The 24,805-nt window shown below is 43.1% G+C and overlaps 1 protein-coding gene across 22 annotated transcripts in view; it reads right to left on the minus strand.

Moving 5' to 3' along the window:
- The window catches only part of caska (calcium/calmodulin-dependent serine protein kinase a), a 132,303-nt gene that overhangs the window by 68,213 nt on the left and 39,285 nt on the right, over positions 1-24,805 (minus strand). For all 22 annotated transcript variants that reach the window (XM_030080635.1, XM_030080647.1, XM_030080640.1 and 19 more), the window contains exon 2: positions 10,894-11,006. In XM_030080635.1, coding sequence (XP_029936495.1) covers positions 10,894-11,006 — 113 coding nt within the window. The remainder of the gene's footprint in view (positions 1-10,893; positions 11,007-24,805) is intronic.

Consider the following 24,805-nt stretch of genomic DNA (forward strand, 5'->3'; position numbering starts at 1 on the left):
CTATAACCACTGCTGAAGATTAGAAAAGATGCTTTATCCACGAGAAGCAAATCACCACTGTCCTACTGAGCAGAGGAAAAACTGCAGCACAGAATCCACTCTTTGACTTTTGAGTTGTGTGCGTGTGTGTGTGTGCCTGTGTATCCACAGGATGCTACTGATCCTGAGATCAGTGTGTTAAGGACGAGAGAGTGAATAACCAGAGAATGAGAGGACTGAGGAGGAAGGAAGAGATAAGACCACAGGATTAGGTGAAAAAAAATTGCAGGGTTTCCCATTAACATATTAAACTGTGGCAGCAGCTTCATTTCTATCGCCGCAGTCTCCCTCTCCCGCTCAGAAAAACACTATTGCCACTGCTGCACCGCCGAAATGTCAACACCGCCTAAATAAAAAGCAGGCCAATGTACAGATGTTATAGAATGAAACTAAATCGATCTCTGCCGCTGCGCTGTGGAGGTGAACAAGTTCTTTATGACTGATGTGCTCTCATCTGCGAGAGTGAAAAACAATCTGACGTGTTATTAAAGGTGTCGGTGGACTAAAATGTGTCACAAGTTAAGGACAATTCATAAATTTGGTTAATAAATCACAATCAAACACTGAATGGTTTACATAGAGAGCACATACTGCATAAACACACATAACAAGTGAGGAAGTGAGTGATCCAATAATAATAATAAAAAAAAACAAAACATGCAAACTCAGCTGAGTCACTTTGCTTCAAAGATTTTGTCCACCTTCTTAGGCTGAAACTAGTCAACAGTGATCATGATGTCTCCTCAAACAGTGCAAATCACCCTTCTTGGTATATGGGATGTCTGGTGGCTGAAATACTGCCTGACACTTGGGGACTTTTTGGCCTGCTGGAGGCGCTACGGTGGACCAATCAGATTCATATTGTGGATAACAGATATCAATGTAAGGATGCATTACGACCCAAAGGTTCATTAAATTTGACCCAATGGTGTATGAGATATTAAAGGTAAAATTTTGAGTCCTGTTGGCGGCGCTGGGATGAGTCAGTCGGGTTTACATACACAATGCCAGACCCCAGTGTCAAAATCCACCATCCCCCAAGTTTCATCCAAACAGGCTGGCAGAGGGGCAGACATTACATGTGACACATGGACAAATGGATGGAGCACAATCTGTAATCTCATGCCAAATCTCCGGCAGTGGGGAGCAATAAATCTGAGGTAAATTCAAATGGTACATGACAGTACATGCTATCAGACTGATGAACGTTAGATAAAGGTGGGGTCTTCTGGGGTGGGGAGGGTATAATATATTTTCCATGTTTTAGAAAATAGAGCTGATATTTGTTTCTGTTGTAGAAGCGTGCTTTATCACTACCACTGAGTGGAGGTCAAAGTTTACTGGTCTCTCATTATTTACCACGAGTTCACAAATGATCCCTGGACCCAACTCGAGAACCACTGACCCAAGCTCTTAGGAGCAAAGAGTACAAAGTGAAAAAGAAAATGGGATTAAGATAAAATGGGAGGGAAGAAGGGGAAAGAGAGGAGGGAATAATATCTAGTGAGGGAAGGGAACAGAAAGTATGAACCAGAGAGAGGGAGAGAGAGGGAGAAAAATAAAGAAATGACTGAAATAAGTAGAAAATGAGGGAGGAAGCTACAGAGTCAACAGAGTCAAAGAGGGAGGAGGAGAAAAACAGATGTGATCTCTGTAGTGGTCCCTGTTCCTCCTGCTGGGAGTCACAGCCTGCACTGGGAGGAGGCCTTGCTACCACAGCTAAATCACACAGAGTGCTGTATGTGTGAGTGTATGAGTGTGTGTGTGTGTGTGTGTGTGTACTCCAATGTGTGAAGCCTGAGGGTTTCCAGACAGTTGGGACGAGATATCAGGATCTAACGAAAAAGTGCAGTTCTGTACCTTTTATGCCACCTGAGAAAGATGTGAGAGAAGGGAGAAGAGAGGGGTTGGAGAGATGAAACAGAGCTGTGGGTGAGAGAGGGAGAGCAAAAAGAAAGAAGGGATAGAGGAGGGAGTTATGGAGAAAGACAGAGACGGAGGTCGAGGTCTGCACGGGGCAGGTCTACCTGCATAACCCTCAGATATTGGGCAGCGTGGGTATTTTGTTTATGACCGGTGGCAGGCACGTGCAGGCACACTCTAATGCACACATTTTTTTGCAGACTTGACATGAGCTGGTCGCGGGGCAGTCATGAGCTGGAAATTGCCCTGACTGCCTGAAGCAGCTAGGCTTGCCCCACGTCGACACCAACAGCCTGTTTGCTTGTTATGTGACCTGTACAGGCAGCAGGGAGTGAGGCGACTGCAGCATGCAGGATCATGGCAGCTTGACTGAAAATAGACTAAAAGCACAGGGAATACAAAACTGTCAAAAACAAGCAGGGGAAGGTTTGTTGGGATATTTTGTGGGTAGAGTACAGATTGGCCTCGGGTCTGCCGGGTCCACCATGTGCACTTTAAGCCTATATAGCCTGGCATGCCCGGGACATCTTTTAGACATGCAGACAATTGCTTAAAGACCAAAAATGTTTAAGGATGTGACAAATCTCATTTTGAGCTTATGATGAGCTGCATTTCTTCATTCAAGTCGAGGCTATACAAAATATATAATATATAATATAATGCAGGGCAGACTGCGGGCTGATGGTGGGCTTGTTTCAATGGTATTGCAGACAAGAGCAGGAACAGCTAAAAATGACGTGGGTTTGCAGGCGGGTGTGGTGTAACATCGCGAGGGAGTGGGTGGGCACAGTCTTCAGGTAACAGACTCATGCAGAGAAGACGGGAGGCATAAGGGAGATGGAAGGAGAATGGACGAGGAGGAGGGCAGGGGGTAGGCGATGGCACATGATGGATTGTGCTCATTCTCTGGCTGGCTTTTCTCTCTCATCCCTTCAGAGGCCTGACCTATTCATGAGACAGACCTCCGGACAGGCTGAGGAGAAATAAGCTGGTATGTGTGTGTGGACGTGTGTGTGGGTGTTGGTGTCATTTCTGAGGCCCCCGCTGGCCAATCCATTGCCAAGATACAACCCGTTTGACCTATTTCGCCTGGGCTGAGCTCTGTACAGGGTTTTGCGTGCATGCCTGAGTGTGTGTGTGTGTGTGTGTGTGTGTGTGTGTGTGTGTGTGTGTGTGTGTGTGTGTGTGTGTGTGTGTGTGTGTGTGTGCGCCGCGCCTGCTTGATTACTCTGGTGCTGTATTAAAGCTGCCCGCTCAAGTGTAACTGCTCCACTTTCTACAGGGCAACGAAAAGAGGAAAAATAAAAACAAATCAACAGTGTGAAAAGCCGGCGAGCGTCTAGAGGGAGTGCAGGGCTTGATGGATTCCTCAGCGCTGCAGAGGAGCGACAGTGATTTGATACAAATGACTCGAGAGTGTGATGACCATCCACGTGCGCACACACACACGCCAACAGGTGCAGACGTGCACACGCGCACAGGCAATGAAGAGGAATGGCTTCGGTTCACCGTTAGACAAGCTACAATGAAAAACTTTCATTTAGGTGTTTGCCATGATCCTTCAAGCCAGCTTTTCATCACCCAAGAGAGGAGGAATGAGAGAGGAGGGATGACAAAATACCCAATCTCTGAGGAAAGAATATTCCTCTCTCTCTCTCTCCATCTCTCTCTCTCTCTAGCGAGATAGAGCCCGACCAATATGAGACAAGCCAGTTAAGGACTTTCCAGTACAGTAGTGAGAGAAGAATAAGAGGACTTCATGAGTCCACCATATGTAAAGTTGGCTGACACTTAAGTGATCATTACATAAGAGTTATGGATCAATTAAAATGCTAACATGGTTCAAAGTGACAGTTTCCTCCACTATCCCGGGTTCACTGTTTATGCAACGTGTCTGCAAGTATCAGTGTGTTTGAATTTAATCATTTTTGAGATCACAGTAAGACAAACAAGCAAACTAATTTGTCCAAAAACCCAATTTTGGACAAATTATCCCTTATTCAAATAAGTGTCACAAGTAAGTAAACAAGTAGTAAAACACAGGCAAGTGCAAGGATTTCTAGGATTTTTCTCTATATGAACGAATTTATTTATTTATTTTATTTATTTACCCTTTATTTTACCAGGAGGGTCCCATTGAGACACAATGTCTCTTCTTCCAGGGAGTCCTGGTCAAAATGGCAGCATAAAAAAAGTTTCAAACACAGAAGGACACCAATCACACGAAGACACACAGAGGGGTACCATTACACAAAGACAAAGGCTAACAAGACAATACAGGCTAAACCAGGACTAGGATCACCAGCACTAAGCAGAGAAAAAAACAAAAAAATCAACAGCATGTTGTAAGTGGCCTATATTAGACAATGACATTGTTCTGTGAGGACAGAATTTAACAGACTTTTAAAAATATGAATTGTAGGTAGGGAATCTAAATTAAGAAGGCTTTGCAGCTCATTCCAGGCACGTGGGGCATAGGCATGGAAGGCAGATTTCCCCAACTATGTCTGTGGAGAATGTCAGCTGAGTGTAAAGTGAGCTGAGTTAGTCGACAGTAGGCATTTCTCTAACAGGTAGGAACAACTAGCAAGTATAAAGGCAGTATTAAGGTTCAGCAGGTGAGTCCCCCCCCTTCACTGTGAAGCGCTATATAAATGTTATCTGTTATCTGTCAGATAAAGTGTAAATAACACCTTATCAATTCAAATTAGAAAACTATTTTACGACTTGCAAGGCCAAACATTTATACAATTGAATTTAAGACACCCTGATATTCCATAGTGAGGTTAGTTCAGTCTGGGATCCAGGTCATATTTTTTCAATCAAACAAGAAATGTCAGAACGCTTGGTCAGATTGTTCGTTTTCCTCGCTGTTTGCATTGATTGTTCAAAGCGCATCTCGCTAGAGACGGTATTATTCTCAGTGTTAGCTGAAAGCATAAAATGTCTCATTGTGCTCACACGGCAAGCGTCGCACACGATTATCATTATGTTGTCATTTGAGCATACAAACACACCGCCGCTGCCTCCAGGTCAACTAAATTCAGCTTAAGTGCCGGTCGCAGATGATTTCGATGTTGATTCTAATCCTAACTCGTCCATTTGGGTCTGATGGGTGGTGCAAATTATATGGTGGTATAAACGGGGACACAGTCAAGGGGGGAAGGACGAGAGAATGAAGCAGAGGAGAAGTTGCTTTTAACAACAACCCCCTCTCATGTAGGTAGCTCAAGTCAGAGTTTGCCAGTTGCTATACAATTCTAGTTGCTATACAATTTCACTCCATGTGTAGTGATGTATGGCAGGCTGCACGGAGAAACTAGCCAAGGGAGCACTCTGGAGAAATAAACAGGACCTGCCTGGGTTAGTGGAATGGGATCTGCCTCTGTAACTACACTAAATGATCCTCTGGTTGCACTTCAGCTTGTGTCTAAAAGCAGACTCCTAGTCCTATGGAAACAAAAAACCGTATGAACTAAGTGTATAAGCCAGATGGTGTTGTGGCAAATGTTTCTTTCAGCCACTGAACACTCGTATGACATGATTTGTCAAACTGAATCTCCTGAGTCGCTGTTTATCACACTGTGTTGTTTACATTCTGCTCCTAGGCATCCATTTTAGGAGATCATTTACAGAGCAGGAACGGGGGTTTACATGGATGCTGGCAATCCTACGCTTTTATACAGTAAAATCTATTGTTTATAAGGAGAGAAAAGCCAAGAGAAAAGGGAAAACAAAACCAATTGTGTTCCTGAGCGCATACAATAGCTGGTGAAATCCGGCATCTCTTTGATTTGGCCTTTTTCAAGTTTTCAGTGATTTCAAACATGAACACCGGGCGCAATTCAAGTACACATTTAAGGAAGGACTTGGAGACCTTGACAAGCCTCCTACACCACCACAACAATTACAATATAAGGCAAATTTATACTTCTTGTTAACTATGGGCACACGTACACAAAAGGGCTCCTCTGCCCGTCCTGCATTCATTTGGAACTGATTCAATATGCATGTCCTCAGAAATTTACATTAACAATTAACGTTACCGGCAGTAACTAAGGAACTGAAGATTCAAACTCCAGTCCAGAAGAAGAAGAAGAAAACTGTAAAAGCCAATTTATGCTTCACTTCAGCGTTTATAAATATAGTATAGTATAAATAGTATAGTATAGTATAGTATAGTATGAATAGTGTGCACGGTCTCCACAGACATCAGTCAGTTCATGGCTCTTGCACTCAAAGCGGTACTCCATCCCGTCGTGATGGAGTACCGTTCACTTAAGGCATTTGTTTTGGAGCAACAATCCAGCCAATCAATGCAACACGGTCTCTGCGACACACAGTCTTACAAATTTGTTATGAATCCATGAGGACCCTCCGCACACAGATGCACATGTTGTAATTATGCAATATTGCTGCTGATGCCGTGTAGATCAGACAGACCGCAAGAAGCGTGAACTGGCCTTCACGTGTCAACTGGGGAAAGATTTGATGGAGCTTTAACAGACGGACGTAGAAATCTGGTGATAGAAGTAGTCATGATCAGTCTCGCCAGACAGGAAGCCATAGTCAGAAGAGCTAACAAAAAAAAAAAAAAGAAAAAAGAAAAATCCTCTAAGCTCTCTTTCACTCTCCTTCACTTTCTGACTCCTTCTCATTTTCTCTCTGCTTTGTTCTCATTAATCCCCTTTTCTATTCCCCTATAGTTCCACTGGCTTATGATTATATAATTTCATACAAAGTTAAAAGTTTCTTGTCAGCGAGCTACATCGCAGTGAGCGATGGAAGGAGAAGATCTCATAATAAGCGGTGGTGTTTGAACAAGCGCTCCTCGCTGACCTCAGCCCAACAGTACACACGACCATGAAGTCAAGATGATGAAGCCTTTGGGCGGAAAACCTGCAATCTGTTATGGAAAGGGTTTCAAACATCTCACTTTTCCGGTGTGAGGTCTGCACAGGCGGTGTTTTGTGCAGGGGGATCACTGCACGACTGGCTGAGCACTTTGTGGCTGCTATATGGAGGCTTAAGTAAACTGAGGAGATGCGCTGACATGCCTGGTGCGCTGGATCATGTACCCCGGAGCTGAGAGAGCAAGGCAGAGGAGGTGAGGAAGGGAGGAAAGGGGGAGGATAAAGATGGGGTTACTCGGAGTTCATGCCAGCACAACATATGGGAGGTAAAACCCCTCCAAGAAACACATTCATTTTCTAGAACTTGCAGCGTGTCTCCATCGGGGCCGAGTAAATCATCCGAAGTTCTCAACCTTTTTAATGTCACAGCAAATTTGGGGCAGATTCAAAATTCCAAGCCACACCTCATTATCCATCGCTTGGAAATGTCAGGCCTAATATAACGATACAAAACGAGACAGGGAGATATATGAAGAGTCCCTGGCCTATGTGCAAATTAATTTGAGAGTACGTGCATTGTTGGCAGATTTTATTTGGATTTACTACTGTTTCTTTCTCAGTTCAAAAGCAGTGCATTCACATTATTTGACCCTAGTTTCCAAAATTGACACTTTCACAGTATGCACAGTGGGCAAAAATGAGATCACCTACAACAAGGAAAAATGTTTCTCAAGCTTGTTGGAGGACACACAAATACGTCATGATCAGAGATGAGAACGTTCTCCATTTCTGAACTGGGTGATTGCGACATAATTGGTGAGCAAACCAACGGTATGAGAGGAGCCCTACAACTTGAAAACAAGAAAAAAAAAAGTAAATGCAGTTACTTGTGAAAAAATGATGCAAGCAATGCATCACGAAGACACCGTGAAAACAGAATTTGCAACGTTTTTATGAGCTAAGAAATCTACTCGGCTTTTAGATTAGACAATAAAACACAAAACAAGTCAGGTGAAAAACAGAATGGAAACAGACCTGCACCTGAGGGAATCTTTATATTTTCTTTTACACAGATCATTCATTTTCATCTCTTTCAATGCACAAAATATCAAGATAGAGCTGAGCTCTGTCTGACGAACACTTTAATAGATGAATTTTAGAAATCTGTTACAGTGGAAGCTTGTTGTGGCAGCTCCAGTGTCTCTTGTTTTCTGTGTTTTTATCATGTTTAATAGTTAATAGTTTGAGCTTCCTTGGATATCACAACAATGGATACATGTTAGTAGTTTAAAGCTTTATTTGTCTTGTTTGTTGTTGGAACACTTCTACTGACTAGAGGCAATGTGTGCACCAGTAGATGCAGCGTTGTTTCCACAAGGGACCAGCTGACAGCGCTACAAGTGTCTGGAGGTGTCGATGAGGAGTCAGAGGGAGTTTTGAGAATGCAGCATAATATGCTTCACCGAGACATGAATGCACAACCACATCCCAGATTCAAGCGTGAGCATCGACGGCTTTCTGACCATGCGGGTGGACAGAGACCACTGGGAGCGCGGTCAACCTGCGATGGAGGGCACTGCCTGGGCTTGTGGCCATCATGGACACACACACACACACACACACACACACACATTGCACAGGTTCAGCAGGAGCAAGAGCACCATCAAACTGTAAAACGCTGCCCTGGACTGATCCTTGCTCTTCTATTTTTTGTGATATTGTCTTTGTGATAGTGTAACTGCTGCAACAACATAATTTTCCCCTTGTATGTATATATAAGTAATTTATATATCCATCTATCTATATCCTCCTGAGACCCGAGGGAAAAAAGTGTCTTCCAATTTAACTTTTTTTGTGATTTCTTGTCTATTTAGAGTTAAAACAACAACTCACAATTTAGAATTTCACAAAAATATTTTTATTTAAGATTTTACTGTAAAAAAACAGATAATTTTAAATTTAAATAAAAAAAAACAATCAAATAACCACAGATAATCAATTACAGACAATCAATGCCATTAACAAGAAAGTATATTTTCATAAGTAAAAACCAATAGCTAAACAATATTTGACTTCCTGTTTCTTTTTTTTTCCTCAATAGAAAGTGGGTATTCCCCTCATCCCACCTTATCACATGAGATATCTTTGGAAAGGCCTCGATCTCCTCTGTACAGTACACCAGGACTTGATAGGGTAGCTCAAATGAGTAAAAGGATATAGACGATCAATTGATGCCCACTACAGAGGACATAATTGAATAGGCTGGGTCCCAGGAGGATACACCATCAAACTGATTATTTACTTAAAAAGGTTATATTTCAGGTGTGAGACCTAAGAGCTGTATCATGTTAATGATGGGCTGCGTGCAAAAAAAAAAAAAAAGTAATTCAGGTGTAGGCCTAATGCACCAAAATGATAGCCTTGGTGATGCTGCTACATAAACTTAACAAAATCCATGGGCTTCTCTATGGAGAAAATTGCTCTGTCTGTGGCCTCTGTGCGCCTCTCTTTTCCTATGTTTTTGCTTTCAAATATCCTGAGCTATCCGGCTGTGCAGTGATACATGAGGGCAGGCAGAAAAGGGTGAGAGGTATTGCTGAGCCATTCATTGCTTTCTAAAAATACCTGCTGGATATATGGATTGTAGTAAACCTGTCTCGCAGCTGACCGGCCACTTTCTCTTCCTCTAACGAAGTCTAGCATTCCTCTCAATCTCTCTCTCTGTTTCTCGCTCTGTCCAATAGTTTGTGTCCTATCACCCCGCCTGTATCTCTAATTCAATCTCTCGTTCTCTCTCTCTCTTGTTCTCTCCGTACCTTCCTCCATCGCTCCCTCTGGCAGCAGGCTGTATCTGATCAGACCTCTGCCTTGTTCGTCTACAAGGTGCGCAGCAAAGTCCCTTCTCTCCGGATTATCATCACAAAACACCTTAACTCTGGAAAACCGGGAGGGGGTTAGAGAAGTGAGCTTGTGGCCACGACGGTGATTCCCAGTAGCTTCAATGAAGAAACTTGCAGTGAGTGTCAGCAAGTGAAGTGCACTTTCTGTTTAAAAAAAAAAAAAAAAGAAGCCGCTTTGCCTCTATTTCAACAGCGTGTCACGGGTTTAGCAGACATCTGACGTGATGCTACTGGCTGAAACCGCACTGAACTCCTATGTTGTTCATGCTGGGGAAGTAGAGATGGATGACGAGAGGCTTATCTTGAAAGCAGAGAAGCGTCAGCCTCTATATGAAACTTCCAGTACAAATTACAACCACCTGAACCTGAAGAGAAGCATGGGTGGAAATCGCAAATATTCTAAATTAAATAATGTTACCAACCACAGATAGATGCAAAGTTAGGAAAGAAAGAGGGAAAAAGTCAACAAAATAAGTAATCTCCCACGCTGCAAGATCTTCTTGTGACTATGTCTGATGCTGTCACAAAATTTTTCAGTAAGGTGTTGTCGGGTTAGCGCTCACTTGCTTCCGGTTAGTGTTAAACAGCCTAAACAGGCCCGGATTTAGTAAAAGCATTAATGCGTATTAAAATGTTGTCAATGCTCTAAGTCAGACTTAAGACTTGTCATTGGTTCATGTCAATCTTCTTGATTATTCAGGTGTTATGTCATTGGTTTGCAAATGCTTAAAGTTTTTACACACATTAAAGGCTTTAGTGAATCAGGGTCTTAGAGTCAAGGCTCCCCTGAGCGAGGCTGTTCTGCTGCAGTGGCGATGCTCAGTGGCAACTGTGGTGACCTGAGCAGCTCTCAAGTGTGAATGTGAGGCAGGGAGTTGCTGGGAAGGAGCAAGTGTGTGCGGTGGACTCACACATGCGCACACACACACACACACACACACACACACACACACACACACACACACACACACACAAACACAGGCAAGTGCGCACACACCCAACCTCTCGTTCACCCCACAGCAAGCTGTTTGCGTGTTTGACAGAGTGGGGTCAATAAAAAGACTGCCAAAAAGAGTTGATCCTCAACATGTAATATTTATGAGCAACTGAAATCAACAGTGAATGAGTGTGTGTAGGTGTGTGTGTTTGTGTGTGTGTGTGTGAGAGAGATTCCTCACCCTCTGTGCTGAGTCCAGGGCTGGAGGTAAACTGGGCTACATCCACGATCTTGACAGCAAACTGCTGTCCGGTCTCTCTGTTGATGCATCTCCTCACCACGCTAAACGGACCCCTGCAAAACACACACAGACACACAGGCAATACACACATTAGCAAATACATTTAATGTGCACTTCACGGTGTTACTGCATTTCAACCACAGATACGCTTATCTTAAGTGAGAAGGAAGTTAAGTCAATACTTAAAGAGCAATGCTCCTTAATTCGTCACTCCTACTTCTCTTACCCTTTGTCCTCCTTCTCCCTTCCTCTGCCTATTCCTCCTACTCCTATTATTGCAACTACGTTTTCTATTACCCTCCCTCCTCCTACTTCTCTTCACCTCCTCCTACTCCTCCTCCTCCAACTCCTTGCTTGTACTACTTCATATATCAAGGTTAAATTAAAGTGCTAATCCAAAATGCAACTCAGAGTACACAGGGGGTGATTAGACCTTATGATCAGAAAAATGGCTGGGAGGAAAGAGAGCGAGTTATGCCTGTTCTCTGTGCTGCTGCATATCAAAGCATGCAGAGAAGCCAGCGCTGCAGTTCAGCTCTCCCCGCTGAAGTCAAACAGTTCACACACTGAATCATCCCTCCTGTGAGCAGAGGATATTATCCCATTCAGGCAATGGGTAAATAGAGGTCTAACTCTCACCGAGGTGCTGGTTAGAACCAACGGGCCAAGAGGCCGGGGTTACAGTGCAGCAGGAAGATAACTCCTCGGTAAAACCACTGGCTACCACTGCACTAACAAGACCAGGGTAATGGGCCTGACCTGTGTGAGAAATACTGTCGGTGAGAGTGTGTGTGTGTGTACCAAACAAAGACAAGAAGTTTGGCAGCAGGGACCAGGGAGGAGAGCTGGTGCAACCACAAAACAGAGGTAAATAAAGCAATGAATCCTGGGAAAGAATTAACACACACACACAAGCATGCTATTACAGGATGTCTACATGTAAGTATAACGGTGGGTACTAGAACTGCTCCTATATATTTGGTTCAGTTCAGCAGTTTTAGGTAGGAATATGACAAGTTATTAACAAGATGTTTCTATTAATTGCAATTATAACAGTTTCCTTTTTAAATTGTTGGCAAATTTGTGCTGCAATACATCAACTGTTACTTTTTTCCCCCTACATAACTTGGGACGGGTAAGTACAAGGATTTCTGTGAATTTCGTTCTGGGCAGTATTAGAGGCTGAGCAGAAGGTTTCGAGTTTTGTAACTCTTCATAAATGTTTACTCTGATGCAGGAGAGCGTGACTCAATTTGACAAAAAGAAACAGATGGACAAACAATATCAGATGGAATTGTGTTGAAAAAGGAGGTTGTGTTTCGACAGTGGGAATTCTCAGTGGAGTGCTAAACCCACAACCCAATGAGCATATTCAAAAACAATGTGAAAAGGTAGCACATCCCAAATTTTCAAGTCAACAACAACAACAAACTCACATTTCACGTGTGATGTGAGACAAATAAGTGAAATGTGAATGTTTTGTTTCCCTTGACTTGAATATTTGGATGTTTCTTTTCCACTTTTCTGGAATATGCAGGCTAAACAAAATGTTTGCTGAGTGCAACACCTCATAAATTCAAATGCAAGACTATATGTATATATATATATATATATATATACATATATAATTTTATTTTTTATACAATCAATTAATCAATCAAGAGGGAACCACATTTAATTTCATAATACAACCTGTTGTATAATGACCAATAAACTTCCTTGTATCCTTGTATCCTTGTATATAATGACTTTTGACTCTAACATATGAAGATTTTTTAAGACTTGACTGAAGGACATTTTTAATTGGAATATTTGAATTTAAGATGTCATGAATTCAAATTTGAGACTACAGAAAGACTTACAGCATAAAATTGATCAAATTTAATTTAAGTCAGGCACCACAGACAGGCACAAAACGTAAGCATGAAAGCAAACACATCAGCGCCCTCTTATCTAAAGCTGCCGTGCAGTTATTTGCAGACCTTGAGGATACGTCCCGGTGATATAAAGAGCTTTAATGATCTGGATCATCAGGCCACGGGATAATCATAGCATGTGTGTGGATATGTGTATGTGTGTGTGTGTGTGTGTGTGTGTGTGTGTGTGTGTGTACGTTGCGGTTGGCTTAAACACAGTACAAACATACTGTGACACACAAAGACGTTCACATCTGCTGTCTGTAAGCCAGGTCGAAATGCTGCTGTCTCCGGTCCTCAGGAGCACAGTGCTTATCTAAAGATGACCCAGTTTGCACACATATTCAAAGATCACAATGAGAGCTGCACCGGGCAAGTGTGAGTGCATAAAAACCTTTATGTCCCACTGAGATTTTACTGCTCTGTCACCTTCACATCTCTTCTCCCCTCCCCTCTCTCTCTCTGAACTGCTGCTGAACCGAGAGATCAAGTTGTTAGTTTGGTTCACCAGCAGTCCAGCTTTTAGACACAGTGACCTCCCATCATACACACACACACACACACACAAACACACAACCTGCTGCCCCTTGTGAATTACTCGCCCCATACTCCCCCTTACACTCAATATAAGCTCAGTAGTAATGTGATAGCACCCATTTTACAGCTAAACAAAACACCACCTCTGCCTAGAGCAGACAGCGCGACACGGACTGGCTGTGGTTTAACTGCAAATAGTGCTGCTCCTGTGTGTGTGTGTGTGTGTGTGTGTGTGTGTGTGTGTGTGTGTGAGTGAGAGAGACAGAGATAGAGAGAAAGAGAGAGAGAGTGGGTGAGGTGTGTGAGGCATTCTCTGTGCACAAACACAGACTGGCTGAACAGATGGTGATCAAATCAAAGCTGCTTAGCGTCAGAAGGGTGAGGTACGGCGGCACCATGCCCAAAGACACAGGAGTTACACACACACACACACACACACACACACACGCACACACACACACACACATAAACATAAACATACATCAAACTCAGACTGGAATAAGCACCACTGAGCAATATCGCTGAGTAAACCTTCATACTGACCAGGACCGCATAGTGTTTTGATGCTGCGCACAGTGTGTGTGTGTGTGTCTCTCTCCCTCTCACACACACACACAAGCAGAAACAAAGGCTACTGGGTCAAGAGCTTAGTGTGCGGAAACATTCCTTGGTTTCCCCGGTTAGCTGGCACATGATCGGTATTTATTTTACAGGCTGGTTGCAACGGTAATTAGTCAGGAGAAAGAGAAAAAAAAAAGAAAAGAAAAACAGCAGGACAGTAAATTCCACATCAACCCAGCACATCCTCGTCCATCCATCCTTCCTTACCGAGCGGAAAGGCTTAGGAGGGCAGCGAGGGACCATAAATCAGACCCCAGATCAGTGGTTCTGAACCAGTCTAGCCTCAGGGCCTGTATTCATCCTTAATCATGAAGTCAGGGTCCACACACAGGCTAACTTAAAAGCCGATCAATTCCATTTTTTTGTTTTTTCCCCCCAAATGAAAGCTGCAGTAATCCACATTGCTTTCATGTACAGTTAACCTCATGTAAGTGAAATTAAATTCACTTTAAGTCTTTCAAAAAATATTTTAAAAATTGCTACTTTGGCCCATGAAGATCCAAAAAATGTTTTGTCAGAAACGGCAGACTCTGATCCACACACGTTCAGATGCACACGTGGGAATTTTATATGTTACTCAAGGACGATTTCATGGCCTACAGCAATGCCTGTCAACTTTGGGGATGCACGATAATTTTTGGAGGTCCCAAGATGGTTTAGAGATCAGGGAAAGAAAAAACATTATTAGTATGGAATGACATGACATGATGGGTTACAAGCAGGTGCTGCTTTTCGCCGTCATGATACAAAAACGTTGCGAACCGCTGGCCAAAAATACCAGTTTTAAATATTTTAAAATATTTTATATAGCTTTAAGCATATTTTTCAAATAATTTCATTTATATATATTTTTTAAAATTATTATTGTCTTATTTTCCTTATACTTTTTGTTACATCTGTACAGTTATGTTTTTGTTTTGTTTTTTAATTTTATTGATCAATTTCTTTATTTGTTTTTGACGAGGGTCTGAGGAAACAAAATAAATGTGGATAGCTGCATTTCATAATTTTTTCCTCCTTTTTTGACAAAATCAATCTGAATCACTCTGAATTGGGACTGCAACCCACCAGCTGAAAACTAACATGACTGTATATGCAAATATGCTACAACATCTGATACAGAGCTAGCTGAAAGATTTAAAAAACTACAACTGTTTACTTCATCACCAGTCACTAGTTAGAAAAACAGATCAATCACTGGTTAGGCTGCATATTAACTATTGATGTGCAGTATATACTTGTGCACATGCTTTATGCAATCCTTGGGAAGAGAATAAGAAGTGAAAAAACAGGTCGCTTTCATGTTGCCGTTGCTAAAGCCCTTTAGATTCTGAAGGGAACAGCTCCATGGGGAAACCCAACCAACACTTTTCCAAATGAAAGATAAGAGCATCTTGCAAATACAGAATTACTCAACTTCAGGACAGCGGCTCTCAAAGAGCAAATCAAAATGCGACCTAAAACCAAACTCGAGCTCCAAGAGAAACCTGTTTCAAGCCAAACTTTGTTCAAGCTGGCACATTGGGTCAAAGACCTCTCATTAGCAATGCAGCCGAGTCCTCGTCTCCTCCGTTATCTGGCTCCGCACTACAGTCCATCCCTGCCCCACCTCCCCCCACCCTCGCAGCGCAGCAAATGTCAGGCCACTCTATACAACTATGAACAAGAAGCCCCAGAGGAGTTGGGACAAAGGCAGGGAGGACGAAGAACAGAAGGAGGGAGGTAGAGGAGACAGGCAGCGGTGTGAAAGAGAGAGACTGTGCCTTGAATAAATACTTTGAGTGTAAAAAGCACCAGGTGAGAAAGACCGACCAGTGGGTCAGCTAAGGTCTGAAGAACTGCACAGCAGAGAGGCAACAGCGGATAGAGAGATAGAGATAAAGAGAAGCGGGCGAGCAGACCAGCAGGCAGATTGCTAATCAGCAAGCTAGACAAAGAGACTGCAGGTTGAGCAACTCCCAACATCACGTCATTTTGTCTGTGTGTACCTAACTGCCTGTCTGTGTGTGTGCGTGCACGAAAAGCTAAGTGCGAGAGCGGATGAGGAGCTTATTCACAGCAGCCTGGGCGAGCATGAACCAAAAAGGTTTAACACACACAATCTCCCACACACATCAGTCCCGCAGTACTGCAAAGTGGGAAAGATTAACTTTAGAAATCTCTCTATAGAAGAGGAGAGGAAGGAAGACTGAGATAGGGTGTGTGTGTGTGTGTGTGTGTGTGTGTGTGTGTGCACGTGTGCGGGAAAGGGGAGAAGGGGGAGAAAACAGCTTTGAACCACAGACGGCTCAAGTGGCGGAACTGGGCGTCTTGGAAGAAATCAACTGTACATGGAGGAGCCATTCGGGCTCTGAATGGGGCTCAGCTGCACACTGCGTCAGCCATTATAGCTGTGAATAGACGTCAGCTGCACACAGGCAGTTCTGATGATTCCTGCACTTTAGCCACCCTAGCAGAAGAGGGAGAGAATGGAGAAAGGTACAGTAGAGAGGAGGAGAGACACGGACAGGAAGAGGGAGAAAGGGAGAGTGTGAAACAGGAAACCCCCAGAAATTGATTTCTGTTCCAAATGGTGCAGTAGTGTAAGAGACAAAACAACCTATTTAAAATCCTCAGACGAAGCAGCTTCAACCACCGACGCACAAGAGCATCGTCTTACAGGAGGTTTCTTCACCTTTCATGCCCTGACTGTGACGTTATGTGCAACTAAGCTGGTGATTTATTAATAAAGGCTATGGTTTGGAATTTTATATCTTGGATAATACTGTGATATGGATTACTTGTTGTCTTTTTCAGGTTTTAAAAGTTGGATCACAGAAAAGGGAAAATTTTGTAAATGTCTTAGACTGCTGTAGCCGTTCTGTTAATTTACCCCTACCCGCCTGACTACTGTATCAATATTACTGAAGATGGTTCAAAAATCTCCTGTGTGTAAATATGTTATGAAAGCACCGCCAGCCCTGAAATATCATCACTATATCAATATTACATGACATTTGGTTTGTCCATATTGCCCAGCGCGATATAACAGAGACAGATAAGATTATTGATGAATTCAGGATTAATAAACCTGCAGTCAGTATTCTACTGCTGTCAATCATAATCTAATTGATCACTGGCTGTGCAACCAACAGCTACATTTTCAGCTAACCTGGTGATATAGTCTTCAGTAGTCTTCAATTTGTTGTTGGCATGCCTTTATAAACAAATACAGAAGCTGCAAAGCTTGTTCTTCAAATTGAGCTTGGCTATTTTAATATAAACTGTATCCATCCATTCGGTTTCATATCTGTTTCTTCCTAATCAGGGGGCTGGAACTGATCCCAGCAGGCATTGGGGGGGAATACAGGCAAAGACCCTAGACAGGTCAGGTAAATTACATGACCCTTTTAAATTTTTACAATATCCCAAAAAACTAAGCAGGAAACTGTAGTTCCAAAACTATTTGAACTACAGTTTCCTTGCCTTTGGCCTTGATTTGGGGACTCGCTCTTTTTTCTTTGTGCACCAAACTTTTATAACTAAGAAGCCGAACATGTCATGACAGATGCTATGTATAATGTGTATTTGATATTGCACATTAGAACAACATTAGAACCACATTAGAACCAATCGACCCAGACCTGTGGCACTTAAAGTGGGCCAGTCATGAATAAACAATGCTATTGGCTGTTTGAGTAATTGAGTGTGATAGGGCTACTTCATCAGTAATTGCATCCAGGCTCAATGATGCTAATAGGAAGGACCTTGTGCTGTTTCTGCTCACCTCTCTTCTTACTCTCAGGCAGAAAATGAGTGGTAGTGAGGGCAGACCGGAAAGCAGCAGTAGTGAAGAGTTTCGGGGTGCACCCATGGTGCATCTGCGTTTTAGGGAAAATACTGAAACTTTGGCAGAAGGCCCTGAGAGGAAGAAAGGAGAGCTATAATGTGCTGGGCCAGCGGTTTATATGCTCAACTGCATTTGTGCGTATGTTTGCACGTCTGAGTGTGAGTGATGTGGCATTAGAGCTGGAGATGACTGTCTGAACCCGATGGGACCCTACTGTTACTGTTGGGGTCCGGTCAAGCCAGGGACAGGCCAAGTCAGATCAGGATTTTAATTTTGCCTTTGGGTTTTGGATTTTTAGATTTTTTTTTTCTACTTATTTTAACTGTTAATTGGATATGCTGTAATAATGCATGAGGTGGTAAAAGAAAGTGGCTTTTATGCTTAATTTTGGACTACATTTTTAAATGAATTTCACTAATATAGACTAATGTTAAATTTAGATTTTCATCCATCCATTTCAATTTGAAGGCAGTAGGCACCGAATACACTGCAGTTATTTAGAAGCCTATGTTGCTACAAGATAAATGTTAAATTTTATTGAGGCACTGGTTGTCGGGTTTGGACAAAATTTTCTCAGCACACCATCATGTCAGGTTCAGGACATAAGGTCCAACTCAAGCTCTATGGAATGTAGTAGCAGAGTGAAGAAGTGTGTAAAGTGCGTGTGTCTACATGTCGACCAGATGTGGAGGTGAGTGGAGAGGATTCTCTTTGCAGTGTGAAAGGTAAACAAGTGTGACCTTTGCATGCACTGCTCAGTGCAGTCGGCAGTAAATGACCCCAGAACAACCTCTGACCTCCGCCCTCTCCCCTGCAGCTGATCCGAGCAGGAGGTGTTTGTCTTGGTCTGGGACCTTAATCTGCTGGTACTACAGCTGACCCCGGGACAGACCTGGAGGCAGGCTTGGCGAAAAAGAAAGGCATTTCCTGCATGCCATGTCAGGGCTTCATGGTAACCAATAAGGATTTATTGCCACATCAAAAAGACACAGGGCCCTACACTGCATGCCATCAATCTGCATTTGTCTGTGTGTGTTTGCACGTGCGCATGCGCATATGGGTATCTGTGGTAAAAGTTGATTTGCAGCCTGCACTCCTTCCCAACTTCAGAGTGCATCAATCACCCCGTGTCTCATTCCGTAAATGTCACCAGCTTTACGACACACACTCGTCCATACCATCACTCACAGTCAGAATACGCATAACGGGCTAACCAGTGGTGAGGACAATTCAATTCAACCTCTGTGTGTGTGTGTGTGTGTGTGTGTGTGTTGCCCATTACTAGTTAAACATCTGTGACTGTGTCATTACTATTAAGCTGACCAACATGGTTACCGATCAGTCAGTCAGTCAGAAACAACAGAGAGAGTTGTACAAGGCTGCTTGACAACAGGCCTACCCACTCAACTGTGACACCAATGGAGATGAACGTCACGTTTGGTTCAAAGTTATTAGATTAGATTGCTATTTCCACTGTGTCAGTTGATGTTGCAGTCAAATGATTTGATGGATGATTGGATGGTATCAGCACAAACAATGCAAAGCAATTAAAAGATGCAATCTTTACAGAAAAAGTAAAGAACAGAAACATAACTGACTCATTCTGAGAGAAAGCCCAGGAGAAAAGACAAAGAAAAGGCATAAGAAAGAGCTAATGTAGAAATAATCGCACCTCTCACTCGCTCCAAAGCAAGGAGTAAACAATGAGACTGACATCAGGCAAATAGATAGGAACTGAAAAGCCTGGCACTGTAATAGTCTTAATGATATCAGAAGGCATAATGAAACTCCAGCCTGGAGGAAACATTAAAGAGAATCGACACTAATAGAACATCATTAACATGTTTACACCTCCTGGGGAGCAGCACAGGAGAGAGAGGGTAGGGAGAGGAGAGGGAGATAAGTGGAAAGGAGGGGCAGGGAGACACACAACAGGATGAAGGAAGACCAAGAGAGAGGGAAGTTACTGCAAGAGAGAGAGAGAGAGAAGATGGGAAATTAAGGGAAGCATGTGGGCAGCTTTGATCCAGGGGGATTTGTTAAAGAGCAGTCAGATGTCAGGTTTTAGACAACTTTGACTGGCTAAGCTGTGTTTTCTCTTTCTCTCTCTCTCTCACCCGTTCACACACCCACAGCAGTGGTTCAATGGCTGAGAGTGATGCTTCGATCACCTTTCACCCAGCTGTCGCAATGTCTTTTGACTCTCAGAGACAAGATAGACTGCTAAAGGAGCCAAACACAGAGAAACTACAGGGTCTCTGGGCGCGCAGTAAAAAGGAAGAGTCTGCAGTTTACAAACTGAACAAAAGGGAGACGGAGCAATCATTTAAAAAAAAAACAAACAAACAAACAAAAAAAACAATACAGGGTCCTACCTGCCCCCAAGTGAATGAGACACAGAGAGCAGAGAAGGTGGAAAGAGAGTGAGCTGGAGAATACAAATACACAGGGAAGAAATGGCCCGAGGGTGCAGACAGCAGCAGAGATAGTGTTTAATGCAGGGCAACAGGGCAATGAGAGCAGACAATGATTCACAATGAGCAATTAGGGACAAGGCTGTCCTGACTAACTCTCCCTCTCTTATTTTAAATGATTACATGTATAAGTAATGTTAGATTACAGTGCGCTAAAAGTACAATTACAGACCATTTATACACTTACAGGCCATTGATTTTCAACACACCCACTACGAGGTGACTGCGGAGTCTGCAACAAAATGTGGTCTTTCATTTAGCTATGAAATAGGGCTGGGTATTAGCACTGATATCCCCATTCAAGCCAATACGGATTCTGATTCAATTCCATACTCATTCAGCGAAGGATATTTAATTACAACACCTTACAAAACAATCTTGCAGCTTACATACAGCTTTGCTTTAGTTCAACTGTTTTGTAACATCTTTTTTAAAATTTTTTTTAATCCAACAGGCAGTTGGAGTTCAAGGCTCTTTTTTTTTTTTTTCCAAAACATGCTATCAACTGAGTTTCCACTGGCTAGTAGTTCAGAAGAAAACATCTACAATGGGAGGCTTGCTACAAATGACTTTTGATGGAAAAGTTCTCACATCAACTTGAAAAAGCAAAGATTAAACATCCGATTCTGGGATTTGAAGAATCAGCACTGAATCGCTCAACGGAAGATCACCAGTAATCAGAAAATCAATATTTTTTACCAAGCCCCTGCTGTCAGCTCACCTTGTATAGCTTGCCCTGTACAGTAACTGTACACGGCATTCTGGCCTGTGTAATTCACAGAGCGCTGCAGGGTGATCTGTGTGTGTGTGTGTGTGTGTGTGTGTGTGTGTGTGCTGTGTGTCCTTACCCAACTTAATAATGGGTCATGACCTGGCCATAATAACATAAGTCTGTTATGACTCCTCTAGTCTCCTCTACCAGCTGGGTGTGTGTGTGTGTTTGTGTGTGTGTGTGTGTGTGTGTGTGTGTGTTAGAGCTGGGGCTTAGTGAGAGCATCATCAGGATTGCAGTTTTCAGTTTATAGGATGATGGGTTAACACAAGTCATTTCTCTAATGTGATTATCAGCGGCACAACTGAAAAAGTTATGACTCTGGTATTCCTCATCATCTTTATTGCCTCTAATTCTCTCAGAGGAAGAGACACAGAGAGAGAGTGAGAGAGAAAGACTGAGATAAAGACAGAGAGAGATACAGATAAAAAAAAAATAGAAAATGAGAGAGGGAGTTACAGAGTCAGAGAGGGAGGAGAAAAACAGATGTGATCTCTGTAGTGGTCCCTGTTCCTCCTGCTGGGAGTCAAAGCCTGCACTGGGAGGAGGCCTTGCTACCACAGCTACATCACACAGAGCACTGTATATATGCATGAGAGTGTGTGTGAGTGTGTGTGTGTGTGAGAGAGAGAGAGATAGGAGTGGTGGAAGTTCATTTTTTAAGACCAAATGTGTGTGCTTTAAGTGCTTTATGGTGTGTGCGCAGCAATAACACGTCTTATGGGAATATGTCTGTCATCTTCTCAGAATATTATCTCAGCTGTCTTATTCCCTGAGCTTCTGATTGGCTGGGTCGTGAACTTCGACCTGCGACAAGCAGAAAGTCAGGACAGAAGGACGGCCCAAGAGGAAAGGGAGTTCCTGTGGTGGCAACTAACACTCGTCTGCCCCATTATGTGTTGTCTGCCTACGTGTCATCGGCCCGACTGTGAAACCTGTACCACTCCCTCTCCCTCTCCCTCTCTCTCTTCCTCTCTCTCCCTCTCTCTTTTTCTCTCTTGCATGTGCACGCACACACATGCTCTAAATTTGATACGGACATTGTCCTCCGCTGGATATGTAGCACACTCCTGCAAGGCAACAGCAGCTGAATGAGGCGTGAAAAACCATGAACAGCCAGGAAAGAGACAACCGCAAGTGGGCTTCACTTCAAACACACACACACACACACACACACACACACACACAAACTCAGAACTCTGCCTCAGATCATAATAGGGTCTCCTGCTATGTGGATTTGACAGTAGCTACCAATATCTCAACAAGTGCAGTCCCTCTGACATGGGCCTCTGTTGGTACATACATATATATAATGTGTGCGTGTGTGTGTGTGTGTGTGTGTCTGTATGGTGCTGTATGCTGCCGATGATCACTCTAAGTGGATCCAGCAGTGCTACAAATTCAATTAAACGCCTGACATTTTGCAGCATCCGCCCAGAGGCTTCACAGAACAGACATGAGAGGGACAGAAAATGGAAAACCAGGAAAAAGAAGAACAAGAAGAGAGAAGGGAGACAGACACAGAGAGAGAGAGAGAGAGAGAGAGAGGGGGGGAGAGAGGGAGAGAGAGGGAGTGAGGAAGAGGGAGAAAGTGACAGCGAAAGGGAAGGAAATATTACAACACCAAACAGTAGCTTGGGGAAAGTACAGCCTGTAAGGAAAGTAATTGTGTGCCTGTGAGGGAAAGATAGAAAATGAAATGTATTTTTACCAATCATAAATCAAGGAATAGCACCCGCACATCCACATATTTCTCTCACCCTCTTCCCTATTTTCTCCATCAATGCCTTTCTCTGCCACTGTATCCATCCCCTTCATCTCTCCCTCCTTTCTGGCAGAGTGGTTATGTAAGGAGGCAGAGCTGGGCAGCTTATGTACACTCCCATGGGGATTAGGCAGAAACCTGGACACTCCAGCACCTCCAACACTTGCCGACAGGCTTCCAACAATCACACACGCACGCACACACACACACGCGCGCGCACACAAAGAGGAGGCAATGCAGCAGAACTGACAGGCTTTCCCTAAAACCCCCTCATAGAGAAGCCGGTCGGGGCGTAAGATGCTCTTTGATGTTGGCGTACAGTAGCGGCGGTGGTAGGCTACCAGGCGCAGGCGGAGAGCTGCGTCTCAGACGAGACAGAGGAGACAGATATCTCAGCCCGAGTGATACGGGTGGTAATCAAACTTCCTCTGCCGGATCGCTTTGGTAGTCTAATCATCCTTTGGTCTGCTCATGAGTAATGATAATTGTTGGGAGGACCTTGACTTCAGCATAGCAAGAGGGCAAATAGATCCAGCCCAGACATAATGAATATTAATTAACACAGCAGCAAAGCTATGAATATTCACTGGTGACTCTCCGGAGCATCAACCGTGTGCTGTTGGATGGCTTCATGTTTTGTATCCTCTTTCATGTCGGGGCCAAGAAGTGGCCAAAACCTGTTCTGCAACGCTGACATCATCCCACCTCGGTTTCCTGTGAGGTACACCGTGATGAAGTCATTGTTGAATTGTTGTATCTAGGTTTCAGGGGCAGGATGTGGCTGCCTAGAGGCGCTGATCTGAGGGTGAAATCCCTGAACTAATTTCAAGTGTCTTTTCCAGTCCCTTCTACTTTCATGAGTTTAAATAAAAGCTAATTCCATATTTTTTTTTCAATCTTCAGCCTTTTCTTCTATCTTTTTCTCTTCTATCTTTTCTTCAATCTTCACCAATTTGAGGATGTAACAATTTGTTCATTTATGATATGGATATAAAATGTTTTGAATCAATTCATTCACAACTTTTTTGTGTAGAATAAGGAATGCTTAAGAAATGCTGCTGTCTGATTTTTTCCACAATTCAAAAGAAAAAAAGAAAACCTTATACTTCTGCATGTGTTTATATTCTGGCCAAAAGCACCGCATTGAGTCAGTGACTCAAATCATGGTTTGCAAACTTGAACTGAATTAAACTGTTAAAAAATAAATAAATAACAAAAAACAGAAACCATTCTTAAAATGAACTGTCTAATAGTGAACAAACTGAATCTGTGTTAGCCAAAGATTGATAACCCTACATCAACCATTTCATCAAGATCTGAATGCTCTCCTGGTAATTTATCCAATACAGCTGCGGTAACAGCTCTGGTTTGTGTTTGACACAGTACAGCAAAAAATGTTTAAAAAAAGGAACTTGGGTTCCTTTGCTAAGATTATCTCCAATCCCCTCAGAAATACATAAGTCACAAAGAAGCCAAAAGAAATAGTATATTAGAGTTCATCTGCTGTAGATCCAGTATTAGTTAGCTGCTGCTTTTCAGCCACTGCTGATGCTGGATTTGAGTTGTCTTGTGTGTGCTAGATGAGTTAGCATGCTGCAGCGCTGCCTCCTGGGACTGTATTATCATATTCATGAGCAGCTTCTAAACCAATGATGTCACTGCAATCACTGGCTGCCAATCAAAACCCGAGGTCAACCTCATTATTCTCCTTGCTGCTGACCGCCTCTTTTAGCTGATTTCTCTCTTTTAGCTGATTTCTCTCTTGTTTTTGAACTGGTAAAGGGTGTTGTATTACATCTCCAGACAGAGCCCAGGTCTCTCAGTGGACTGAGATGGAGGAGTTTATGTAACCTCTGGGCTCTGATGTGGTAATGTGGGATCACAGAGAATGGCAGATAAAATGAAAGAAAATGGCAGGGGGGAGATGAAATACACCTA

This window comes from Myripristis murdjan, chromosome 21 (genome assembly GCF_902150065.1).
Source record: "Myripristis murdjan chromosome 21, fMyrMur1.1, whole genome shotgun sequence".
Lineage (NCBI taxonomy): Eukaryota > Metazoa > Chordata > Actinopteri > Holocentriformes > Holocentridae > Myripristis > Myripristis murdjan.